The sequence below is a fragment of the Balaenoptera acutorostrata genome, chromosome 2 (assembly GCF_949987535.1).
Source record: "Balaenoptera acutorostrata chromosome 2, mBalAcu1.1, whole genome shotgun sequence".
NCBI lineage: Eukaryota > Metazoa > Chordata > Mammalia > Artiodactyla > Balaenopteridae > Balaenoptera > Balaenoptera acutorostrata.
Genome location: NC_080065.1, coordinates 108,759,264 through 108,786,273, shown reverse-complemented (window position 1 = coordinate 108,786,273; position 27,010 = coordinate 108,759,264). Strand labels below are relative to the sequence as shown.

Genomic DNA, 27,010 nt, shown 5'->3' with positions numbered 1-27,010 from the left:
CTGGAGGAAATAAATTTGTAACCCATTTCTCATATTACCTACACACAGAAAAACAAAATTTGATATCTTGGGGTTTATTTGCTGAAGGCGCTTCCCATAAAAGCGACGCGTGTGCATTGGGAAATTTGGGTGGTTAACTCCTTATGGATAAGTTAGTCACAGTCATTCCTCCGCCCACCCCTCCCCCCTTCCCCCATCCCCGACTCTCGCCCCCAGCACCCTCCCCACCTCCCGACTTCCCGCCTCTGCAGGGCTGGTGACCTAATAGCATTTTTCTTCGTGCATATTTTGGCGTCGCCCCATGGCCTGGCTGGCTTTCCCTGTCTGAGTCTTTTGAAATTCCTGCATGTTCGCCCCAGATTAAGCCGAGTGTGTCTCAGGATGTGTGTTCCGTTTTGTTCTTTCCCCTTAACGCTCCCTGTGCAACGTGTCTGGGGGGGAGGAGGACAAGACGGGGAGGGGAGGGAGGGGCAGAGGCGAGGAGCTGTCCGCCTTGCACGTTTCCAATCACATTACGTGAACAAATAGCGGAGGGGCGGCCGGGCCAGAACGGCTTGTGTAACTTTGCAAATGTGCCAGAAAGTTTAAAATCTCTCCTCCTTCCTTCACTCCAGACACTGCCCGTTCGCCGGGGCCGCCACGCCGCTCCCCGTCGCCTTCCAGAAGGACTGAGAAAGAGGAGAGAGGCGAGTGCCACGTCCCAGCAGCCGCCTTTACTGGAGAGGGTCTGCAGCCCACCCTTGGCACTGCTTGGTGGGGACTGAGATACACGCGAGCCCAGTCCGCCTCCCTAGTTGAAGATTTCTCCCTCCCTCGCGTGATTTGAGCCCCGTCTTTTTTTTTTTTTTTTTTTTTCTCCGAGCTACGTCCTCCCGGAGCGGGGACAATCCAGCAAAGAGAGCGATGCGCTACGCCTGGACCGCACTCCTGCTCGGGCCGCTGCAGCTCTGCGCACTCGTGCGCTGCGCCCCGCCGTCCGCCGGCCACCAGCAGCCCCCGCGCGAGCAGCCGCCGGCTCCGGGCGCCTGGCGCCAGAAGATCCAATGGGAGAACAACGGGCAGGTGTTCAGCTTGCTGAGCCTGGGCGCGCAGTACCAGCCACAGCGCCGACGGGACCCGGGCGCCACCGCCCCGGGCGCCGCCAACGCCACCGCCCCGCAGCTGCGCACGCCAATCTTGCTGCTCCGCAACAACCGCACCGTGGCGGCGCGGGCGCGGACGGCCGGCTCGTCCGGAGCCGCAGCTGGCCGCCCCAGGCCCGCCGCCCGCCACTGGTTCCAAGCTGGCTACTCGATGTCTGGGGCCCAGCGCACCGGTAACCAGACGGCGCCAGGAGAGCTCCCGGCGCTCAGTAACCTGCGGCCGCCCAACCGCGTGGACGTGGACGGCATGGTGGGCGACGACCCGTACAACCCCTACAAGTACACCGACGACAACCCCTATTACAACTACTACGACACGTACGAAAGGCCCAGGCCTGGGAGCAGGTACCGGCCCGGATATGGCACCGGCTACTTCCAGTATGGTAAGCACCCCCAAGTCGCCGGAAACACCCGCGCACCCGTTCCGCAACTCTGTGGCTCCCCGACGTGGCTGCCTGGGCGCGGCAGGCCTCAGTCCATGCAGATCCCATCCCTCCCCCTGCTCCTGCAGAGGCAGCCCTGGAATCCGGTGCAAACCGCGCGCCCGGCCCCTCCTGCTTTCTTTCCACATTGCTTTGCAGCCCTGGGCGTCCCCATTCTTCTGCTAGCCGCAGCCCTACAACCGCAGTCCGGCTGGGTGAAGGGTGAGGAGTAAGGGACCTGGAGGGACCCGGAGCCAGGGTGAGGGCCGCTGAGTTGTCTCACTGTTTTGCCTATCGCCTGGCTGACGTTTAGGTCTTCCGGACCTGGTGCCCGACCCCTACTACATCCAGGCGTCCACGTACGTGCAAAAGACGGCCATGTACAACCTGAGATGCGCTGCGGAGGAAAACTGCTTGGCCAGGTACCCGCTGTATCTCCTCGGCCCAGCTCCTCCGTCTTGGTTCGGGGGGTGCTGCTCAAGTGCCTGGCTCTGACCACTCTTGTTCCGTGCAGACAAGAGCTGGGAAGTGGAACGTGTTCTCCTGGGCATGCTGACCTGGATGGAGAGTTAATTGTGAAGATTTCTGTGGGTTCTGACTTTCAAACTGTGGCACAAGTCAGGGAGATGAAACAAACCCTTATCCTGAAGAGTGTGTGTGTGTGTGTGTGTGTGTGTGTGTGTGTGTGTGTGTGGAGCGGGGGTGGGGGGGGATGTCTCCTATTCTTTTCACAAGATCCTTAAACTCTGGAGCCAACTGTTTCCAATAAGGTTTTATTAAACTACTATAACGTGGAAAAAATACTGTAATGGAAGAGCTTGTCAATACCCCTTTAAAAGATTGGGAGCCCCTTTGCCAGTACGGCGCCCCTTATTGGGCGTCGTAGTTTTCTTCTTTTATTTGAAGCCACAATTAACTTAGTTATTTTGGTATTACTTCAGCCAGAATAAGAGCATGAGCAAGAGCTTTGTTTTTGCATTAGTCCTAAAATAAAATCTTAGCAATTTGGGGAATGGAATTCCCTGAGTTTGCTGCTGGGAAACCAGCAGAGGGAGCAAAAGATGATTTGATAAGACGCATAAAAATATTTTTTAATGTAAAATAAGGTCATCAATAGTATTTAAATATATATATTCACACAAAATAAATAAGAAAAAAATTATTTTGTAAATTTCTTCCACTTCCTTTGTAACTGTCCAGCTAAAAGAAGAGAAGAAATCCAAGCTCATCATCTTCATTCTTGAGTCTTGCACCACACACCATTGCATTCCCTATGATATTACTACAGTAATGCCGTTGTTTTAAAGATAGTTACTAAATTATTTATCTAATCTGGGAATACTCTTTTATTAGAGTTACTTCCCCACTTTACATCTTAGTTAACTGTTTAAGAAAAAAAATGTATGCAAAATGCCCTGGTCTCTTGGAACTGATAGCCTAGTTGGGGGAAGGGGGTAGTGACCATTATAGAATGGAAAGGTTTTGCTTGTAATTTTGTCTTTAGTTAATATTCTGTGAAAATAATAATGTTTCTTTTTTCAAAATCACAGCTCAGCATACAGGGCAGATGTCAGAGATTATGATCACAGGGTGCTGCTAAGATTTCCCCAAAGAGTGAAAAACCAAGGGACATCAGATTTCTTACCAAGCCGACCGAGATATTCCTGGGAATGGCACAGTTGTCACCAGTAAGTGGATGGGCCTCTTGGGTACTTTTGAGTTGCTTTTTCATTTTACAGGTGATTCTTTTTTTTTTTTTTTAAATAAGGGTGAATTCTAATTATATATTTAGTTGTTTAATTAATTGTCTGTCTCCCACTGGACTGTAACTCCACACGGGCGGGGTCCATATAGGTTTTTTTTTTTTTTTTTTTTTTTTATTTTCGGCTGTGTTGGGTCTTCGATTCTGTGCGAGGGCTTTCTCCAGTTGTGGAGAGCGGGGGCCACTCTTCATCGCGGTGCACGGGCCTCTCACTATCGCGGCCTCTCTTGTTGTGGAGCACAGGCTCCAGATGCGCAGGCTCAGTAGTTGTGGCTCATGGGCCTAGTTGCTCCGCGGCATGTGGGATCTTCCCAGACCAGGGCTCGAACCCGTGTCCCCTGCATTGGCAGGCAGATTCTCAACCACTGCGCCACCAGGGAAGCCCTACAGGTGATTCTTGATATGACAAATTCTTACACAAAGGGAGAAAATTGCTGTTATTTACATTTAGAATTTCTCTCTATGTAATTTGACATAATCAAGGAAATCTATCTTTAAGATAATACATCAACTACTATATCTTGTTATCTTTTAAACTGGAAACTCTAAGCCCAGCTTATTAAAACTGTTGATAGGATGCAGCAATTAGCTTCACTAGAATTTTATCCCAATACACTACAGGTAAGAGTTCTAAAAAAGCCTATTACAGCCAAGATCATCTACAGTTAGGTAGCATTTCATAGCGTTTAATAAAGATCACACATTATGAAAAGGATTCCGATACCGTTCTCAAAGAAAGATGGAGATGATTTACTCCATGAACTGAGAAGGGCCTACCTCAATCTTTTAAAAGGCCTGTATCAACCCCAAGGTAGTTGCTTGTTTTCTCCTAAATTTAAATATTTTCACATAAGGTAATTCCATAGTTTGACTTGGTAACTTGCCTAGGTGTTTATTGCCAGGAAATCCTGTTTTGTGCCCTTAAACTTTCTATAGTTCAAGCCATTTCTTCTTGTTCTTTCCTTATGTGAGAAGATGAACAGCTCCACACCTTCACTTTAATGAAAGGAGGAGAATAGATGTGAGCACCTAATTTGCTGATAAAATAGAATTATTTCTAAATAAAAGTTTATACTAGTTAAATAATAATGGTGGATAAAACATGCCTTTATTTCTCCTTTGCATTTTAGTAAGGATTTTAAATGTGTGAGAACACAGTTTTTTAAAATTTCACAGAAATCTCCCAAGAGACAAGTGCTCTTCTTTTTTGGAATGAAGCATCGGTAGTGGCAGCCAAAGGAGATATACTAGAGAACATATGGCAAATTTCACTTAAACAAAGATAATTTACTATCTCTATTTAATATTCAAAGATAAAACAGGGTGAAATAGAAAAGCAAAATACTCAAAGTAGATCTTTTTTTCCTAGTAGCAGAGTTAAAGCCTTACAATTTTGATAGATTTTTTGTCCTGGAAAAAAAAATCTAGCATGAATCTACCTTTAAGAAGATCAACTTGATCTCAATTCTGATGTAAAATCAAGTGCGGGAAGCAGTGGGGATGTCATCTAGAATCCTCATTGCTTTCTCTGTATGTTACTGACCACTGTCTCTGTGTTGTGTGGGACATTAGACATTACCACAGCATGGATGAATTCAGCCACTATGACCTGCTTGATGCCAGCACCCAGAGGAGAGTGGCTGAAGGCCACAAAGCAAGTTTCTGTCTTGAGGACACGTCCTGTGACTACGGCTACCATAGGCGATTTGCATGTACTGCACACACACAGGTAGGATGGCAACCTGGAATCAAGAACCCACAGGCTTCAGAGAGAAAACAGTCTTCTATTTTCTTTCCTGCAGCCTGTCTTTGTAAAAAAACTATTTTATTTAGGGGGTCATCTAGTCCATATGGTAAATTATTGGGAAAAGGAAAGAGATGGCTTGATGATCCAAAATTACTTTTAAAGTATTTCATCATCACAGAAAGTCAGTGTGCCTACCTGTTATGTTCTACAGTGAAAAGCAGTAGTTTATTATCTGAAAAAATCCTAATGGTTTCCAGTTTCTGCACTCATTCTGTATTCTTTAACTTGATTGGTAAGCAATTGTAGAAAAGATATCTCTGTTTTGTCACCTGCAAAACTATTCCTCCCTCTACCTATTAAACTAAAAATAGAATGGTGATTGGGATTAGCAAAAGGCCAGAAAATAAGTTTCTTAAAAAGTACTTTAAAAAATGTCTCTTTTAATCATCTGAAGAAGAGCAGAAGAACACAGTTTCTTTCTCCATGCATATATATTTAAACCTACAGTATAATTGATGTCAGATGTCCTTTGGATGGATTTTTAAAAAGAGTGCTGTCCTAAGCAGTTTGTATGTCTTATAATGGGAAAATGTGTGTCATTTAAAAGCTGTGCCAGTATTTCCATAAGAAACCCTAATTTGTAAAAGGACATTATAATTTTACTCCAGCGGAAATCTTGGCAGGGAGTAGTGAATGTACATAACTCAGGGCACAAAAAGATCAGCAGCTGGCATCTTGGGAAGCAAATTCCAGGGCTGTGGCAGGAAGCTTTCTGGTGACCTAAATGTTATCATTGCTTCTTTGTCTCAGCTTAGAACATCATAGCAATTGGAGGGGTAAGGGTTCAATTCCTCTCGCCCTGGGGCAGCACTTAGTCTTTAAGCAAAAGAGATGTAACCTACCCACACATTACACATATGTGTATATAGAGGTCCCCTTTTCACTCAGTGATCTCCAAGTCCCCCAGCACCCGGCCTGTGCAGCGGACCTGGAGTTTATTCTCTTCCTTTAGAAAAAGAGGCACTCTGGACAGCTCACTGCTGAAATATTTGAATCTAAGACTATAGGTGTTTATAGCATATGAGTCCCCCAGCTCCGTGGGGGGTGACCCTACTTCTTTTTATGTGGTAGCTTTTTTTTTTTAACATCTTTATTGGAGTATAATTGCTTTACAATGGTGTGTTAGTTTCTGTTTATAAGGAAGTGAATCAGCTAGGTAGCTTTCTTGTTAATTATCCTCCATTTGTGTCCTATTTAACCATTATTCACTAGGTCTTACACTACAAATAACTAATGTATTTGTGTTTTCCACTAGACTGGTGTTTCTTGAACATGGGCTTCATTTAAAGGGGAAAAAAAATTCTCACAAAGTCCCAGTACTGACTTAGATTAGTTGTATTATAAAGTTTTTAAATGTATCCAAAAGTAATACTAGATGTGACTTCTTTATATTTATACTTTCATATAAGTTCTTAGATAACAAATTTACATATTAAATATATACAAAACTGGAAAGTTATATTAACCTCATTAATTTATGTAACAAACAGTTATGTTTTGCTAAAACCAAATAGTTAATCTCTACAGCCTTGGCTAAGGCTGTACATTTTTTTAAAAGTTTTAAAAGTTTGAATACAGGAAATGCCTGTTTGCTTACTGCCCTGAAAAACTTTTGTTTGCTAGTTCCAATAATCAAAGCTTATACTTAAATTCTGCCACTTGAGTAAGGTAGAGTGGCAATTTCAGCATTCTTTAAAGCTCTTTTGTTCACTTGAAGGTAAGATAAGCATTGTAGCATTATTTAAACGAGTCTTAAATGGGCATCTCATCCAGTGAATCCCTTACAGTGCCATGAAGGTGGTGGTGGTAGTAGTAGTAGTAGTAGTAGTAGTAGTAGCAACAATGATAGCTAACACTTACTGAATATATATTATGTGCCAGAATCAGAATTATGTGCTGGAAATCAGAAATGGAAAATTCTTCATAATATATTTACTACTCAACATAAGGTTAACGAATGATCACAAGTTGGTATGGACCAAAGTGGGAAAATGGTTCTCACTGCTGTGGCAAAGGTACTTTTTGAGTTTGGCCTATCTGTACTATTGTGTGCTGTATGAGAGCACAATTCTCCCCCATTCTTCCCAAATCAAACCACAGGAAAACCAGCACTGGTAGAACACGCTTTAGATGATTCTGCCATCTCTCTGGTGACCAAGGTGATCTTAAGCACCAAACAATTTTGGGTGCTGAAATTAAATCGTGGTATTGAGTTTAAATGATTCTAGCCTATACTTTTTAATTCATTTTGACTACTATTAGGCTGCAAATACGACAGTTAAAACGTCTGATGAAGAACCAGTGGAATCAAGAATATACCTATGGACTCCAATTTGAGCAAATTTCACCAGGCTATAACTTTCTGGAGAGCAAGGACCATATCTTAGTGGTGTTTTTCTCTTCTCAGCCTGTAGAAGGCACTCATTTACTTATTGAAGTGAATATCTTTGCAAGTAGAGTTGATGTGGCAATCATCCCTTTAATACAACAAAATATTCAACGATGATGTGAAAAAGAACATAGTGTGGTGGTTACAATCAGGGACCCTGGACCCCAAATGCTTAAACTCAAAACCAGCTCAGCCATTAACTAGCTGTATATTCTTGGGTGAGCTATTTGACCTTATAGTGCCTCAGTTCCTTTATTTGTAAAATGGGTTAATACTACCTCCTGCCTCGTGTAGTTGTGAGAATTAAATTTATATATTTAACATGTTTAATTGATCCTGGCATATAATACATACTTCATAAGTGTTAACTATTCAAAAATGCAATATAGACTTTGTCCTTGTGGAGCTTACAATCTCTAGTTAGATATATTCTTATATAGTATGATTTTAATATAGAGGAGAGAAGGATAAATACCATAAAATCTATACACAGAGTATCTTGGGTATTCAGAGTATAGCAAGGTAATTTCCAAGAAGAGAAATTGGAGAGAGTTCCACTGATAACAAGATATTTGAGTCAAGTTGATTATTACATGGCCTTTATTCCTAAACTGGTAATATTCAAGAATTTTGGTAGAGGCCTATTTTGTCACTTAAGATTGTATTTATCACTAGTGATTTATGACAATTTTAAGAAGCGAGATGTACTACTACTTATATTAGTCCTGTATTTTTTTTAGCTGGAGGTGCTATAAGGCTGAGTAATATATACTTCTCAAAGGAGATGCAATATAAGTATAGTTTTATGTCAAACTCTTGTAAGTACTAACTTAAAATTTAATTTGCAAATAATAAGCATATTCTTTAGCACATTCTAGCCATATACCATCTTTTTAATTTTTGCATTTTATTTGTTTCAGGGGCTGAGTCCTGGCTGCTATGATACCTATAATGCAGACATAGACTGCCAGTGGATTGATATTACAGATGTAAAACCCGGAAACTATATTCTAAAGGTAGAGACCTTTGAATATGTACCCATAATTTATTTCAGTTGCAACTCATGGGCCTCTTCTCTGGATTCCAATGTTAAATAATCATGGTCCTTCAAGCAATTATACATCTTCCAGAAGTACTTCTAAACCAACCTAGCTATATTTTAAAAATTCTTATTTGAAAGAACTTCAGGGAAAAATATACAGCCTCCTTCGATAACTTCTCCAGAGTTGAACCACGTGCCTAACTTACACCCCCTCCCTGCCTGATTTAGTTGGAGCACATTGCCTCCGTTCTAGCCCTGTGAAAATAGGAAGAAATTAACCAGTAAACACTGTTGATCAAATCTGAAACACAGATGATGCTTGTGTTGCCTAGGTCAGTGTGAACCCCAGCTACCTGGTGCCTGAGTCAGACTATACCAACAATGTCGTCCGCTGTGAGATTCGCTACACAGGACATCATGCGTATGCCTCGGGCTGCACAATTTCACCGTGAGTCCTATTTGCCTAGCTAAGTAATTCTCCTGACAATGAGCTTTAGTTCATTGATAGGCATTATACACGTCTGTTTTCACTACTACTGCAGCTTCCTTGTAAAATAGACCAAAGGTAGAAAACGGTAGAGTCTGTACTATGACATAATTAGAGCTGATCTTTTTTTGATAATGCTAGAGAATGGAGGAGGGGATGTACTCAGGTTTTTATCACCCTGAAACTTAGCTTTTAAGACAAGACACAGAACACACTGTTTACCCTCAAAGCCTGTGGCAGCTGAGTCTGTAAAATATGCAATATGCAGGGTGGATAGCCTTGTGGGAGCCCAGAGAGTTGGCTTTCCTGCCTCTTCCCCATAGTCCATGAAGGAGCCCTGAAGAAATTCCTAGAGTTCTTCAAAGTACACTTTGAAAGTGACTGTCTTAAAGTATGCAGCTGAAGAGGTCAGACCACCTGTTCTGTAGAAATCAAGATTTCACATATTTGAGTTCTACAAACACAAGTAATAGGGAAATACCCTGCAAAAGGTGGGCTGTATGGAGGTGCCTTCATAATTTTCCTAGTCCTGAAACCCTTCTTTGAATGAAATCTTAGAAGGAATCCCAGCACATAAATATTGCACGTGTGGTGCTTTGATGAGAGGAATTAAAGGGTAGTTTTGCGTTCTTGTCTCTCTGTCCCACCCTGACCCCTTAAGCACTGCCTGCTCTAGTGATGCTGGGTTATAGATTCTAACTACATATGCCACCTGTGAGTGATACCTTCCCAACAGAAGAACATCATTAGAGTGATACTGAACACATGTCAGCTTTGCTGTGATGTGAGAGGCACCAATCAGTGCCCATGGATCATGCAGAAAGGTGTCATAACAGAGCTACACTAGAAACTTAAAATTTATAGAAATTTCTCCCTGCTACACAAACCAGGACAGTGGTTGCTGCAGATGAACCTGTAGTTTGTGGGCTTTCCAAAGTACAGATAAACCTATCTGGTTGTGCATATTTTGCCCACTACTGGGGATCCTAGCCAGAAGGAGGGTGGAGCTTAAAGTGGATTGGGCTACATTCACCTTGGAGGGGAGCCTTTTCCTTATTTCCATAGAGGAGCAAAGCCTGTGCTTTTTAAGTGTCAACATAGGATTAGAGACAGATGTAGTCTATGACAGCAAAGGTGTAGCACTGAAAGAAGATTATCAAATATATTCTGAACATGCCTAAAATACAGAAAACCTGGCTGTTTGTGGCCCATATTGTGTGGAGCTGATCACCGTATAACTGAAAATCCCCAGAAGAGAAGTGACTTAAAGTAAAATAATTTAAAATAAGTGGATTAATTTCTCTTAATTTTTGTAATTCCTTAATTTATTCACTCATTATGTATTCATTGGCACTTTCATTTTTGATACAATATGAAAATTCCATGGTGGGGGGTAAAATAAAATGCAGTCAAAACAGGATGACCTCTGCTACAATAAGCTAAGTGACTCTCAGGTACAACTGCTGCCCTTCCGTGAGGAAAAGGTCTGGTGAGGTGATTCTGTTGTTGTATAGAAGGTGTCTTGCTTGTCATCAGTAGAATCCATTGAATTGGATATTGCTAGATATTTAGAACAAATAAAAATTATTTTGTTCCAGCATAGTTTCTTTCTCTTTTTTTAGCCACTTGTCACTGACTATAAATTGCAAGAGTGGTTGATGTAAAATTTTAATGAGCAATATTGATCAGATGAAAATATGAAAAAATGAAAGGACCCATAGGTAGTGATTTATAATAAAATAACGAGCTCATACTTCTCTACGAGTGGAAAATCATGGGAGAAGTACAGAAACCTTGGCTTGCGAAAGAAACCCTCACCTTTAGAATGATGCTCACCTCTTATATTTTGACTTTCACTTTCGCCTCCCTTGGTAGGGATCAGAGTTCAGAGGAAGGCGAAATTTTCTCTGGCTGAGATTCAGGAGTGGCTTTAGGACAGCATTTGAATTGGGCCTTGAGGGCTGAGGAGGACTGCACTGGAGAGAGTTAAGGAAGGGCATGTTGGGAGGAGTCAACATCACCTGCAACTGCATGGCAAGAAGAAATTGCAGGGCATGTTTGGAAAAGCAAGTCTTCTAGTCTGGCTAAGGCATAAGTTTCATGGGCAAAAAGAATGGAAAATTTGGGACCAGATCAAAGCGAGCACTGAAGAGCAAGCTAAAAAGTTTGAACTTCATCCTGGTGGCCACGGGGAGTCTTTGAAGTTTCTTGAGCAAGGTGTGTATCTTGCCTAAAGCCATGTGGTCAGTCCGTGGCTCTGTAAGCAAGTGTGTGTGTGATTCCCTTGGTAACCTTACTGTACTTTTTTTTTAACTCTTAAAGACACATCATCTCTTAGTTCACCGATCGTTTTTCATGCTAATCAAATATTTGAGAGCATTCTGTTGGTGTGTAAAAACCACCCAGTAAGAAAGTGTGTGCCTTTGATGTGTCCTATCTCCCTCATTTTCCTCACTGTAAACCCAAGGTATGAACCAGGTGACTCTGTGGCCCAGTTCAATTCTAAGATACCATGATTAAGTTCTTTTTTCATAGAAATGACTATTCGGAAACTGATGGTTTATGATTTGGACTAAGTGATTCTTATTTCATTTACGTGGAGATCTATGATCACAACATAAATACAGTATTAGATTTATTGGCTTTGACCCAGTCTCGGCCTGTTAATGTAACATTCTACATCCAGAACCATGCTGGGAAAGGACTAATGCAGGACAGTGCAGAGGTCATAAACCTGCTTCTTAGTGGACATGCCACACTTGCTGCATGGAGTGAACTCACCTAGCCAGGGCTGCTGTTCCTATAAATCCTGCTTTAGCCTTGATTGTTTCAGAGGATGTTTCTTTTAACTCTAAACATCAAGTTTGTAGGTATCAGGCATACAATTTCTGCTACTGACATAGTCACTTTCTTCAAATCAGTATTAAAATAATGTATTAATGGATAATTTCAGAAGGTGACTATCGCTTTGGTGGAGGGAAATTGCTATCTATCCATCTATCTGTATACACACACACACACACACACACATATTTTAAAAAGGTGACTTTAAACTTCTCTACTATACTCATTCAGAGTATTATCAGGTTAATAACTTGTCTTATTTTGTTTTCTTAATCTAGGTATTAGAAAGCAAGCCAAAACTTCCAATGGATAAATCAGTACCTGGTGTTCTGAAGTGGGAAAAAATAGATTAACTTCAGTAGGATTCATGTATTTTGAAAGAGAGAACAGAAAACAACAAAGGAATTTTTGTTTGGACTGTTTTGTAACAAAGCACATAACTGGATTTTGAACATTTAAATTGGCATTATTTGGGAAATTTTTAATATTATCACTCACATTACTTTGTGAATTAACGCAGTGTTTCAAGTCTGTAATTGCACACTTGGCTCTTTCAAAGAAATCCAAATTTCTTATGCTCCTTCTGAATTTATAGTGCAAAAGGAAAAAAAATATTTCAATGAATGAGTCAAAATTATTTTAAACTGAGAATTTTCTAAAGTTCTGAAACTTTAGTGAACCATAATAATAACTGGCTTTATATATGTCCTAGCATAGATTACTTTAGAAATGAGGCTCCTACTGTTTAAATAGATATGGACACATTTGGTGCTGAGGAAGGAACAAACACGTTACCATTGGTGTCAAGAAATATTACTATATAGCAGAGAAATGGCAATATATGTATTCAGATAGTTACACCCTATATAAAATTTATGTTTACATTTTAAAATTAGTAGATAAACTCCTTTCTTTCTGTCAAGTGTAAAATTTCATTCTGACTTAAGTCAGCTTTTGTTTTGGAATGAATTAAGTAATTGAGCTGCCCAACTCCTGTCTGACCTTTGTTGATGCTCCCCTCTATTCTTTAGTTTTCCTACGGGCAGAGACCTTTTAATTGGCATTCTTAAAATTACTGTTCTGGGGACTGCTATACATAGGACAGCTATGTCAATGGGAAGTCATTCTGATGATAGATGTAATACATCCAGAGATAGTATGCATTTAAGTATATTAAACTATTAGCCAAAAAAGTGTCCTTGCTTACATGAAAATCATTCAAACAAGTCCCCCAAACCACAACTGTCTCTAAAATACTTAGAAATATTAATGAAAAACACCTTAGGATTTTCAACTTTTCTACATTTTTTAAATGATCAGCTTTAAAAAGGATAAGACTGAAAAATTTTAAATTATCCAGAATAAATGACAATGTATATGGATACAAGAACAGTATCCTAGGTCATCCAGGAATCAGTCATACATGTTTTTTTTGTGTGTGTCTGAAATATAATACAAATTAGCGAAGCGCATAGCATTATATACTTGAGATGTTGGTGAATAAGGAAAAAAACCACAACTTTCTGCAAAACCAAGGACTGTATTGCATGAGACAGCTGTGATTTTATTTTAAACTGTGAAACTATGTGCCACAACAGAATTTGGAGAATTTCTATTTTTCCAAGATTCAAAAGGTACAGAAAGAAATCAAATTACACTTTTAAGTTAGTGGTGCTTAAGCAGAAGTTTTCCTCCTTTAACCAGTATTAAAATCTCAAGCAAGGTATTTCCAGTGCCAGGACACATTAGGTAGAATTTAAAAGTGAGTTGGCATCCCTGTATTATATGTCATAGAGTTGTAATGTCAACACCAGCTACAAATAACCGTTCTGCACTCAACGAGTGCCTAGCAAGGCAAGAGGGGCTAGAGATGGACAGTAATCAAGGGCAGATAGAGTGGGCCACATGATCCTCATCTGCCAGGGCACACACTTACCAAGAGACAATACAGACAGCTTGATAGAGACCCAGAACTTCCACTGAGCTAGTATCTGAGCTATGGAATAGCTTCTTTGATGTACCTCTTTGCCTTAAATTGCTTTTAGTTTTAAGATTGTAGAATGATCCTTTTAAATTGTAATCTTTTCTAACAGAGATATTTTAATATACTTGCTTTTTTAAAAACAAAAACTACTGTCAGTATTAATACTGAGCCAGACTGGCATCTACAGATTTAAGACCTATCATTTCATTAAGATTCTTACCCCTATACTAAAAACTAGCTAATATCATGGCCTTTGGATACATATGAGAAGATATATTTACTATCATTCCATGGGCCTTCCATCTATCTGTACATCTATCATCATTTAAAGGCCTAATATACACTAGGCACTCACATGCTAGGCATTGGGATATGAAAATGATTGTCCCTAACCTCAATAAGTATTTGAAATGTCATTATTACCCATGAGGTTCAGCTTATTTCATTTTTAACATCATAAGTACATGTCTAAAAAAATTTCTGTTTTAAGCACTATTGTTTTTCATGACCATATTTTATTTAAAAAAAGTTAAAAATGAATAGATATATGCATGTATGTGTTACTAATAGTTAAAACTATGTTTCCAATCCCTGAAGTGTCTGCCTTTTAAATATAACACATACTATTTCATTGATTTTAGAAAAAAAAGTTTCAATTAAGAGGCTAAAGATTCTCGCTTATTCCTTATATAAATATTCCTCCCCACCCCTAAACACTCCCAAATAACTCACAAGTATTGATTTAACACTCAATATTTTTGAACCTCAAGGAATCTCTTCTCTGAATAACCACCAAGACCCACAGATAATGATTACCTGGTAAAATTTATCCATTAATAAAATAAAAAATATAATCCAGTCTTACCAAATTCTAAATAAAAAATCTTTTAAACAGGAAGTAGAAATGATACAAATAATGTTGAGTACTGAAAAGAGACTGGTTTTTAAACTAATAAGAACTGTGAAAAAGTCGGCTAAATGGGAAGATAACTTAGTGAGTCTTCCACATGCCATATTAGTGGCCTCATAATTATTCAGACCACAGTCTGTATTAAAGATGTCTTGACCTTTGAGGCTAGGATTCAGTCTCACAACAGTAACCATAACATACAAACACATAACTTGCCTATTTCCAGGAAATCTTTATATTTTTACATAATGACTTTATTCACAATTGCTATCATCTAATTATTCACTAGGCATTATTTTTAATAATGAACAATTTTTTTTTCTCCTTGACCTCATAGGAGATAATCACACTCATAAACGTTCCCAATACTTAGATTGTAGAGGAAATGCAGTTCACTAAAATTATCATGGTACTAAGAATTTATCTTTACCAAATTTGTTAAAATATTGAATTTCTGGTCAGAGATATTTTGTTTTAAAAATAGCTTGTTTTGATAGTAACAGTATAACTGATAAGTAAAAATTACCCTTTTCTGTATTTTTTATGTTTAGAATTCATATTCACAATCAATATATTCAATCAATAGCCACATTTCATTCCCAGCTACCAAAAGTCCCGGGCCACTTTTGAACACTTAAAGCATTTCATTTATCCTTCTAGCCAAAATGGTGCTGAATTATTTCAACTTGAATGTAAAATGTGTTGTCTTAGCTCACAGGATATAAACATTTAATATATAACTGCTTGCTATGAACTGAGTAACATGTGATTTGGTATTGTAATGTTTTTAATGAAGTTTTAGTTTCTCCCAAATTTTTCAGGAATTCTAGTTGTAAAACATTTTTAACTTTTTTGAAGAGCTCTTATTTTAAATGCCCAGACACTGGCTTTATATTCTTCTTTACACTCTCACATTCTTTTATTATATGCCTACACTATGATTGCAAGATTATGTAAAAATGCCTTGAATAAATGATTTCAAGTGTCTAGAGTGGTCATTTATTGTTACATATAAATAAATGATATGAATTTCACTTTAGATTAAGATCTTAAAGCCATGTGTATGGTTGGTGGTTTTGCTTAATTGCCTTTTGTATTAACAAATTGTTTAACAAGCTCACATGACTTGAAACTTGTCTGTGATGGATAAAAATCTAGCTGATGTTTTGAAAAGAAACTATCATACATGAACAGATTCTAACTTTTGTCATCATTACCAACCACTTCCAAGGAGGCAGGGCAAGTATTGTAAGAATAACCACTCTCTATTTTGATTAGCATTTCTTAGAAATATACAAGAGCATATATACACCCAGGGGACACATCCAGCTCTAGATACAAATTATTTATATGAAGAAAAACATTGCTATCATAGTAATCCTTATTTAAACGTGTACCAGATTAGCCTGGAAGCTGGTAACCTGAGAGGACGAACAGGCCCCAAACTGTGGGCAAGTGTTTTGGGAGGACAATTTGAAAAATTAACCCACGAACAATTCACCTTTAAGGAGCTCTTGCAGGTAAAGTAGACGTAGGCTTGTGTCTGGTAATTTTCAGATTTGACGTTAGCAGGACATTAGTGACACTGGAAACCACCAATTTCCTGCTTTCCTCACCTGCTCAAGGCAAAATATGTTATTAGTGTAAAAGATGTTTACCTTTCATCAGTGTTGAGTTTCAGACACTGTTCATTATTATTAGCTCATTAACCAAAGATAGGAGAAGGCAGGTTTTTCCTTCTGTCAGAAACTTTGACTGCCTTAAGTTACTCATTTATTAATATTTCTAATCCTTGCCACAGATATTAGTAGGGAATTAACAAACAGGTTGAATAAATCACTTAAAGCATGTATTAAGGAATTCTAGTTTCACAAATACTCTACTCAAAAAGAACCGCACAGTAAAATAACTATGGGAAATGTTATCTTTATGGTGGCGATTCACAATACATATTACCATGTTAAAGATTCTGAGAAGTCCTGCAGGAAAGAAACCAGTTTGTTAGCCAGTGTTTCTCAAATTTATTTTGCCACAAAAGTCTTTTTTTTTTAAAATTTTAAATAGCACTTGTTATCCTGTTAAGCTTTTTTTTCTTTTTGGAAAACTCTGGAATATGACATATTAAGTAATTATCAATTCATAAAAATAAGATCATTTACAAATTACTTAAAGTATGATAGTGGTAGCATTTGTGCTGCAGGACACAGGAATACCTGAAACCCACCAATTTACTGCCTGCCTTGCTTCCAAAACACTGCATGGTTAAATAGGGTCCTTTCAAAGGAAACGATTATTTCAGCTTCTAAATCATGTTCTCTTTCAGAAGGAAACAGAGATCTTTCTTATTTGTTAAGTAACTTGAAAGCTTTATATACCCCTAATTAAAATCTCTCGTCTCCTACATATTAGTTGTTTATAACATTCAGGATGAACCAGTCATCTTCTTCATGGTTCATTCATTTTGTATAATTGAAATTATGTTATACATAATAGCATAGCTTAAGTAAATTTCAATCAAATCTTAGTACTCACAGTGGGCAGGGAAAAGCAAAACTGGTAATGAATGACTTGGAAGGATATATGCATGTATTTACAGTTTGCTCCCAATAATTTGCTGTTTAAACTGTTGATAAGAGGCACCAACTTTGGAGAGAGAAAAAATAGCCACAAACCACAAGGTGACCATCAATACAATGACCAAGAACGTGTCTTTGCCAATGTTAGAAATACAATATTTCCAGTTCCTAATTCCTTTAAATACCAAGTCAAGCCAGAGTTCATGACACAACTGTATATAACAGGGACTAAGGACAATGCAATGATAGAAACTATTAAGAGATAACACCTCTTAAAAATGAATCAATAACGCTGGATGTTATTCATATATCTTTACTGAACTAATGCATACATTTGGAGCTTGAAAAATTTGGAGCCAATATTGCCAACCAGTCTTTTGCAAACTAATGAATTATACCATTGTCATACAGCAAACCATTAGAATCAACCATTTTCAATTATTACAATGACAGTTTTTCAGTGAGATGGTTTTAGGAAAAAAACATTTATAACAATCTATAGTTGGGTTGATGCTGGGGCTAAGATTCATGGATATATAAACAATCTGATTGTTGTGATCACCTCACTTTTGTTTTAGGGCTCTTTGGTTTCTGGTAAAAGGAATGTATTTTAAACTTGATTACTCCAAAGAGGAATTTTTAGGCTTATGTAACCAAACAGAAGAGGGGCAAGTTAGGGTTTGCCTCAGGAGCAGAGATGGAACAAGGAAATCAAATACTATCAAGACCACATTCTTGCTACCTTTTCTCTGTTTGTGTGCCAACTTCATTCTCTTAGTTTAGTTTCTCAATAAGGATGGAAACCTTATTGCCTGCAGATCTGGGTACACACCAACATAGCTTGTTGATCAGAAAGAAAATGGCATTAGCCTGTTACTCAAGTGTGAAAATTCTAAGGGAAGGCATTTCATAGGCTCAGTCCGGGTCATGTGCCAATGTCAGTTCCAGTCATTGTGGATACTATGACAGGTCCAATTGAGTCAAGTTCTTTACCCTATTAAGTCACCAAAGTCAAGGAGACAGAGTCAAGTAAGAGGATGGCTGCTCCCATCCAAAGCACGTGACTGCATTTTTGGCTTCATGTGTGGGTATAAGGGGAAGGTGGGGCATGGACAATGATAACTCCAGAGGAAGGGGGTGAGTTATGATGGGTATTGTCAATGAAAAGATTACTGGGAGCCAGCAAGTCACTCAATTTATGTCCAGCAAAAAGACTAATAAAATCAGTATCTATAAAATTCAACTCATAACGTTTCCTTCCAAAATAGTCACCCACCTAATTTCTGTTAAGAGAACCCAATATTCTCTGTATCTAAGGGCTGACTATTCACCCAGAAAGAAGTAATGCCATCTTGCTCTCCCTTTCAAGATTATTCACCTCCCCTATTGGCAAGTCTGAACAGCATGTTCACTCTCACCCTGCCTTCCATTTCACGAAGTCTTTAGTAGGGCATTTCAGGAGGGAAGCTCATCTTTACAAGTGTGAGAAGATCCTAGTTCCTTTTTATTCAACCAGTCACCTTGAAGTTGCAAAAAAAAAAAAAAAAAAAAAGAAAGAAAAAAAAAATCCATCCAAAGAGGAAAACAAATAAGAGCCATTGTTTTAAGATTTTGCTCCTCCAAATGCTACCCATTCTCACTGACCCGTCTACTATCCCTCTTCCCTGTTGTTTGTCTTTGACCATCAGTGAGAGACTCCATCTGGAAGGGATATCTTAGAGAGGGAACATTTCCTTCTTTATTTCTGTTAGTTGCATTCTGCTTCTAACACATTTACAGTCCCTGTAGAGTAGGTATAATTCAATGGCAGGGAAAGTGGGGAATGAAAACCTCAGAGAAAAGCACAGCAAAATATTAGTGTTCTGGAAGAACTGCAGCTGTAATGAGAGGCTTGGGTGACAGTAATAAGTAGTCAGCTATACCCATCCCTCTCCCAATATTATCTTAGTGTTTTCACCGTTCTTTTTAATCCACAGTGTAGAAAAATTTACATGGGGTTGATGCTGGGGTGAGGCAGGAGTGGTGCACAGGTATGACAGCTCATCCCAGATATTTCTGAACCTGAGTCCAAGAGCATCAGCAACTGGGTTAAATTTGCTTTGCAGATGAGGATGAGGTCAGAGGAATGGGATGGAAAACATACATGGTGCAACCTCTTCACTAATTTAGGCAACTAGCTCTCTGGAAAGTGACCTACAAAGCCAAGATATTCTCCAAGGCCTAGGCTGACCAGAGTTGCCTTTTCATCCGCAGGGAGTTATTCTGTTTCTCTTTCAGAGTTTGAGAAGGTTTATCAGAAGCTAGGCACACATAACCTTATTTCCTGCCCCCTTCTCCCCAATTTTCTAAAAGGAATACTTTTGAGTATTAGAGACATGGAAAAAAATGACATTCTCCTCTTCTCTCTCATCATGTACAGGATTTCACAATTTAACAACAGGGGGTACTCTCTTAATGATCAACAAGAGGCCAATAACAGTGCTTTAACCTCAAACATTGGTCTCATTTGAATGTACTTAGAAAAAAATCTAAGAGTTAGACTTTGCCCTATCAGAGTATTTTAGATCTTCACTCAAAATCAATACTTCCATCCGGGTTCCACTGAAATCCTTTAAGTTGGTTGTCATCAATAAATAATTTTCATTTCACTGCAGTAATTACTAAGGTAACAGTTCCTTAATATCATCAGATATCTAGTTAGCATTCAAATTTCACCAACTGTCTCATAATTTTTTTACTTTTCTTTTAAGTTGATTTGTTTGATTCAGGAGCAAACAAGGACCACACATTGGCTTGGTTATTATGTGTTTTAAGTCTCTTTAAAATATATATATTTCCCTTTTATCATTCTTTATCTTGCTCTTAATGTGTGTGAAAAAATAGGTATTTTTATAGAATACCTACTGTCTCATAGAATTTTCCACATTCTAGATTTTGCAGACTGTATCCTGGTGGTGTCACTTAATACATTCTTCTGTTCTTTGTATTTTCTATGAAAAGTCAAATCTAGAGACTTGACCAGATGTAGGTTAGGTTTGATTTGGGGGAGCAAGAAGACATGATACATGGTGGTGTGTCCTTCATAACTGCATCATATGAGGAAGTCCAGGATGTCTCTACCATCTATCTTTTGGTGATGTTAAGAATGACTAGTGGGTTCAGTGTTGTCAGTCTGATCCATCCAATATAGAAGTCCCCATTAGGTTTTCACCTACTCATTTTAGCAGCCATTATTGATCACTGCTAGATCCATTATCAAATTTTCAAAATAGGTGATTTTTAACTTTTTTTTAACTTTTTTTTTTTACTTATTCCTTCTTTTTAAAAAAATTTTATTGGAGTACAGTTGCTTTACAATATTGTGTTAGTTTATACTGTACAGCAAAGTGAATGAGCTATACATATATATATATATATATATATACACATATATATATATACACACATATATCCCCTCTTTTTTGGATTTCCTTCTCATTTAGGTCAAAATAAGTGATTTTCTTAAAAAAAGAACAGTGAGTATTCCATAATAGTATATATGCTTTTTTAAAAAAATTAATTAATTAATTAATTTATCCATGGCTGTGTTGGGTCTTCGCCCCTGTGGGAGGGCTCTCTCTAGCTGCGGCAAGTGGGGGCCACTCTTCATCGCGGTGCGCGGGCCTCTCACTATCGCGGTCTCTCCTGTTGCGGAGCACAGGCTCCAGACGCGCAGGCTCAGCAATTGTGGCTCACGGGCCCAGTCGCTCCGTGGCATACGGGATCTTCCCAGACCAGGGCTCGAACCCGCGTCCCCTGCATTGGCAGGCAGATTCTCAACCACTGCGCCACCAAGGAAGCCCTGCTTTTTCATTTGAATTGAACTGTTTGTTTCTTTCATTAATGCACTTTATTAAATTAAATAACTTTTAACATGAAACTTGATAACTGATCTTTATTTTTTTTTTTTTCTTTTAGTAATTTGAGATAGTTTTGGAACCTTATAAAAGACATTCAAGGTGCTGTGCTCTTTCACAAGAAAGGCCAAAATGTTGTTTTTGGAGCTGTTTTTCTCATGTGCGTGTATATTTTTCTCCCCTTAATGTCAAAGGTAATTTTAACCTTACACAAGTGATCTGTTGACTTGAAATATCATGGGAAAACATTGACCTAGAACATTTTCAAAGAGGATAGTTACTGGAAATACCAAAAAGCTAAGGACACTTGGCAAGGAGGTTCTATTACTTGTTTCAAATCTCTACACAAGTACATAGCTTTCTCCTTCCTCAGATTTTTCAATTTTCAATTTGGTTTCTCAATTTCCTGTAAACTAAATTTCAAGAACTTTAAATGACATTCAAGGCCTATCTTTATCTCGCCCTGATTCTCCACTTTATTGGTTTCATATCTACTACTTTTGTGCATTGTCTTCTCTGGCCAAACTAGACAACTGACTATTCTCCTTACCCCTCTTGTCTCTCCAGGAGTTAAGTACTTCCTGGGGTACACACAGGGACTTCACTTCTCTATTAAGGTGTTTTTTTTTTTTTTATAGATTCACATATATTCATGCTCTCTTACTAGACTTGTAGTGGACAGCTACTCTTTCTTGGCTAACACCATGTCTTCCTATTATTTAAAAGAAATTAGCACCCTGATTTCCTTTTGGGGGAATACTTCTCCCACATTGCATTGTTAATCACGGTATCCTACACCAAGCAGGACACAGCTCCAGGTCCCAAGCTAGATGAATTAAAGGAGACTTTCTCCCTAAAATTTTAATTATCAGCAAAGTGACTAAAAGACTGATAATGGTTATAAAGGATTAACTGGCAGCCAGATGAGTTTCTCAAGAACTAATAGCTATTATTTACTGAGTGCTTGCCAAAGAACCCTATATACTATGTATAGACTCCTATTTGCAAATATAGCAGGGCTAGGTCTTAGTATTTATTTTGTTGTTTTCAGGGTATTTCTTACTCTCTTTTCTTTCTCACTTATCCTCAATTTGTCATTTCTCTACTGCCAGTTTATATTCACTCAGGAACAAAGATTCAAAAAAAACTTACCCCTGAAGTGCCAGATGAGTTCTTTTCTTTCTTTTTTATTTTATTTTTATGAATTACAGAGATTTATTTAAGAGTTCCTTCTCTGTCCCCCATAAAACACACACAAAACACTTCTGAAAATCAGCAAACAGTCACTCAAAGGTTTTTCTTTTTCTGAATTTTATTAATTTTTTTATACAGCAGGTTCTGATTATCTATTTTATACATATTAGTGTATATATGTCAACCCCAATCTCCCAGTTCGTCACACCACCCACCTCCCCCCGTTTTCCCCCCATGGTGCCTATACGTTTGTCCTCTACATCTGTGTCTCTATTTCTGCCTTGCAAACCAGTTCATCAGTACCATTTTTCTGGATTCCACATATATGCGCTAATATATGATATTTGTGTTTCTCTTTCTGACTTACTTCACTCTGCATGACAGTCTCTAGGTCCATCCATGTCTCTACGAATGACCCAATTTCGTTCCTTTTAATGGCTGAGTAATATTCCATTGTATATATGTATCACTTCTTCTTTATCCATTCATTTGTTGATGGGCAATTAGGCTGCTTCCATGACCTGGCTATTGTAAATAGTACTGCAATGAACATTGGGGTGCAAGTGTCTTTATGAATTACGGTTTTCTCTGGGTATATGCCCAGTAGTGGGATTGCTAAGTCATATGGTAATTCTATTTTTAGTTTTTTAAGGAACCTCCATACTGTTCTTCATAGTGGCTGTATCAATTTACATTCCCACCAACAGTGCAAGAGGGTTCCCTTTTCTACACACCCTCTCCAGCACTTGTTGTTTGTAGATTTTCTAATGATGCCCATTCTAACTGGTGTGAGGTGATACCTCATTGTAGTTTTGATTTGCATTTCTCTAATAATTAGTGACATTGAGCAGCTCTTCATGTGCCTCTTGGCCATCTGTATGTCTTCCTTGGAGAAATGTCTATTTAGATATTCTGCCCATTTTTTGATTAGGTTGTTTGCTTTTTTAATATTGAGCTGCATGAGCTGTTTATATAATTTGGAGATTAATCCTTTGTCTGTTGATTCGTTTGCAAATATTTTCTCCCATTCTGAGAGTTGTCTTTTCGTCTTGTTTATATTTTCCTTTGCTGTGCAAAAGCTTTTAAATTTCATTAGGTCCCATTTGTTTATTTTTGTTTTTATTTCCATTACTGTAGGAGGTGGGTCAAAAAAGATCTTGCTGTGATTTACATCAAAGAGTGTTCTTCCTATGTTTCCCTCTAAGAGTTTAATAGTGTCCGGTCTTACATTTAGGTCTTTAATCCATTTTGAGTTTATTTTTGTGTATGGTGTTAGGGAGTGTTCTAATTTCATTCTTTTACATATAGCTGTCCAGTTTTCCCAGCACTGCTTATTGAAGAGACTGTCTTCTCGATTGTATATCCTTGTCTGCTTTTTCATAGATTAGTTGACCATAGGTGCATGAGTTTATCTCTGGGTTTTCTATCCTGTTCCATTGATCTATATTTCTGTTTCTGTGCCAGTACCATATTGTCTTGTTTACTGTAGCTTTGTAGTATAGTCTAAAGTCAGGGAGTCTGATCCTTCCAGCTCTATTTTTTTCCCTCAAGATTGCTTTGGCTATTTGGGGTCTTTTGTGTCTCCATACAAATTTTAAGATTTTTTTGTTCTAGTTCTGTAAAAAATGCCATTGGTAATTTGATAGGGATTGCATTGAATCATTGCTTTGGGTAGTATAGTCATTTTCACAATATTGATTCTTCCAATCCAAGAACATAGTATATCTCTCCATCTGTTTGTGTCATCTTTGATTTCTTTCATCAGTGTCTTATAGTTTTCTGAGTACAGGTCTTTTACCTCCTTAGGTAGGTTTATTCCTAGGTATTTTATTCTTTTTGTTGCAATGGTGAATGGGATTGTTTCCTTAATTTCTCTTTCTGATCTGTTGTTGTTAGTGTATAGGCATGCAAGAGATTTCTGTGCATTAATTTTGTATCCTGCAACTTTACCAAATTCATTGATTAGCTCTAGTAGTTTTCTGGTAGCATCTTTAGGACTCTCTACGTATAGTATCATGTCATCTGCAAACAGTGACAGTTTTACTTCTTCTTTTCCAATTTGTATTCCTTTTATTTCTTTTTCTTCTCTGATTGCCATGGCTAGGACTTCCAAAGCTATGTTGAATAATAGTGGTGAGAGTGGACATCCTTGCCTTGTTCCTGATCTTAGAGTAAATGCTTTCAGTTTTCCACCATTGAGAAGGATGTTTGCTGTGGGTTTGCCGTATATGGCCTTTATTATGTTGAGGTAGATTCCCTCCATACCCACTTTCTGGAGAGTTTTTATCATAAATGGATGTTGAATTTTGTCAAAAGCTTTTTCTGCATCTATTGAGATGATCATATGGTTTTTATTCTTCAACTTGCTAATATGAGGTACCACATTGATTGATTTACATATACTGAAGAATTCTTACATCACTGGGATAAATCCCACTTTATTATAGTGTATGATCCTTTTAATGTTTCATTGGATTCTGTTTGCTAGTATTTTGTTGAGAATTTTTGCATCTATATTCATCAGTGATATTGGTCTGTAATTTTCTTTTTTTGTAGCATCTCTGTCTGGTTTTGGTATCAGGGTGATGGTGGCCTCATAGAATGAGTTTGGGAGTGTTCCTTCCTCTGCAATTTTTTGGAAGAGTTTGAGAAGGATAGGTGTTAGCTCTTCTCTAAATGTTTGATAGAATTCTCCTGTGAAACCATCTGGTCCTGGACTTTTGTTTGTTGGAAGATTTTTAATCACAGTTTCAATTTCAGTGCCTGTGAGTGGTCTGGTCATATTTTCTATTTCTTCCTGGTTCAGTCTTGGAAGGTTATACCTGTCTAAGAATTTGTCCATTTCTTCCAGGTTGTCCATTTTATTGGCATAGAGTTGCTCATAGTAGTCTCTTATGATGCTTTGTATTCCTGCAGTTTCCATTGTAACTTCTCCTTTTTCATTTCTAATTTTATTGATTTGAGTCCTCTCCCTCTTTTTCTTGATGAATCTGGCTTAAGGTTTACCAATTTTGTTTACCTTCTTAAAGAACCAGGTTTTAGTTTTATCGATCTTTACTATTATTTTCTTTGTTTGTATTTCATTTATTTCCGCTCTGATCTGTATGATTTCTTTCCTGCTACTAACTTTGGGTTTTCTTTGTTCTTCTTTCTCTAGTTCCTTTAGCTGTAAGGTTAGATTGTTTACTTGAGATTTTTCTTGTTTCTTGAGGTAGGACTGTACTGCTATAAACTTCCCTCTTAGAACTGCTTTTGCTACATCCCATAGGTTTTGGTTTGCTGTGTTTTCTTTGTTATTTGCCTCTGTGTATTTTTTGATTTCTTCTTTGATTTCTTCAGTGATCTCTTGGTTATTCTGTAGCATATTGTTTAGCCTCTATGTGTTTGTGTTTTTTACAATTTTTTTTTTCCTGCAATTGATTTCTAATCTCACAGCATTGTGGTCAGAAAAGATGCTTGATACAATTTCAATTTTCTTAAATTTACCGGGGCTTGATTTGTGACCCAAGATGTGATCTATCTTGGAGAATGTTCCATGTGCACTTGAGAAGAAAGTGTAATCTTCTGTTTGCAGATGGAATGTCCTATAAATATCAATTAAATCTATCTGGTCTATTGTGTCATTTAAAGCTTGTGTTTCCTTATTAATTTTCTATCTGGATGATCTATCCATTGGTGCAAGTGAGGTGTTAAAGTCCCCCACTATTAATGTGGTACTGTTGATTTCCTCTTTTCTAGCTGTTAGCAGTTGCCTTATGCATTGAGGTGCTCCTATGTTGGGCGCATGTATGTTTATAATTGTTATATCTTCTTCTTGAATTGATCCCTTGATCATTATGTAGTGTCCTTCTTTGCCTCTTATAGCATTCTTTATTTTAAAGTCTATTTTATCTGATATGAGTATTGCTGCTCCAGCTTTCTTTTGATTTCCATTTGCATGGAATATCTTTTTCCATCCCCTCATTTTCAGTCTGTATGTGTCCCTAGGTCTGAAGTGGTTCTCTTGTAGACAGCATACATGTGGATATTGTTTTTGTATCCATTCAGCAAGCCTGTGTCTTTTGGTTGGAGCAGTTAATCCATTCACATTTAAGGTAATTATCAATATGTATGTTCCTATTACCATTTTCTTAATTGTTTTGGGTTTGTTTTTGTAGGTCCTTTTCTTCTCTTGTGTTTCCCATTTAGAGAAGTTCGTTTAGCATTTGTTGTGGAGCTGATTTGGTGGTGCTGAATTCTCTTAGCTTTTGCTTCTCTGTAAAGCTTTTGATTTCTCTGTCGAATCTGAATGAGATCCTTGCTGGGTAGAGTAATCTTGGCTGTAGGTTCATCCCTTTCATCACTTTAAATATATCGTGCCACTCCCTTCTGGCTTGCAGAGTTTCTGCTGGGAAATCAGCTGTTAACCTTACGGGAGTTCCCTTGTATGTTATTTGTCATTTTTCCTTTGTTGCTTTTAATAATTTTTCTTTGTCTTTAATTTTTGTCAATTTGATTACTATGTGTCTTGGCATGTTTCTCCTTGGGTTTGTCCTGCCTGGGACTCTGAACTTCC

The 27,010-nt window shown here is 38.2% G+C and overlaps 1 protein-coding gene across 2 annotated transcripts; it reads left to right on the top strand.

The window, feature by feature from the left end:
• Positions 1-496: 496 nt before the first annotated feature.
• On the top strand, positions 497-15,776 carry LOX (lysyl oxidase). 2 transcript variants are annotated; one of them, XM_007188473.3, is made up of 7 exons: positions 497-1,525; positions 1,878-1,986; positions 3,115-3,252; positions 4,899-5,055; positions 8,443-8,538; positions 8,897-9,012; positions 12,174-15,776. In XM_007188473.3, the coding sequence occupies exons 1-7, from the start codon at positions 904-906 to the stop codon at positions 12,178-12,180; spliced, it is 1,245 nt and encodes a 414-aa protein (XP_007188535.3). In that variant the 5' UTR covers positions 497-903; the 3' UTR covers positions 12,181-15,776. The 2 variants fall into 2 exon arrangements, with proteins under 2 accessions (XP_007188535.3, XP_057396732.1); XM_057540749.1 differs by lacking the exon at positions 12,174-15,776 and having other exon boundaries at positions 8,897-9,016.
• Positions 15,777-27,010: the final 11,234 nt, after the last annotated feature.

What these genes read in the sequence shown, in the direction of transcription:
- LOX (XM_007188473.3), top strand. Translation starts at nt 904, where the DNA reads ATGCGCTACGCCTGGACCGCACTCCTGCTCGGGCCGCTGCAGCTCTGC. An exon ending in CACCGGCTACTTCCAGTATG is followed by an intron (nt 1,526 to 1,877) that starts GTAAGCACCCCC and finishes GCTGACGTTTAG; the next exon opens with GTCTTCCGGACCTGGTGCCC. An exon ending in CCGGAAACTATATTCTAAAG is followed by an intron (nt 8,539 to 8,896) that starts GTAGAGACCTTT and finishes TGTGTTGCCTAG; the next exon opens with GTCAGTGTGAACCCCAGCTA.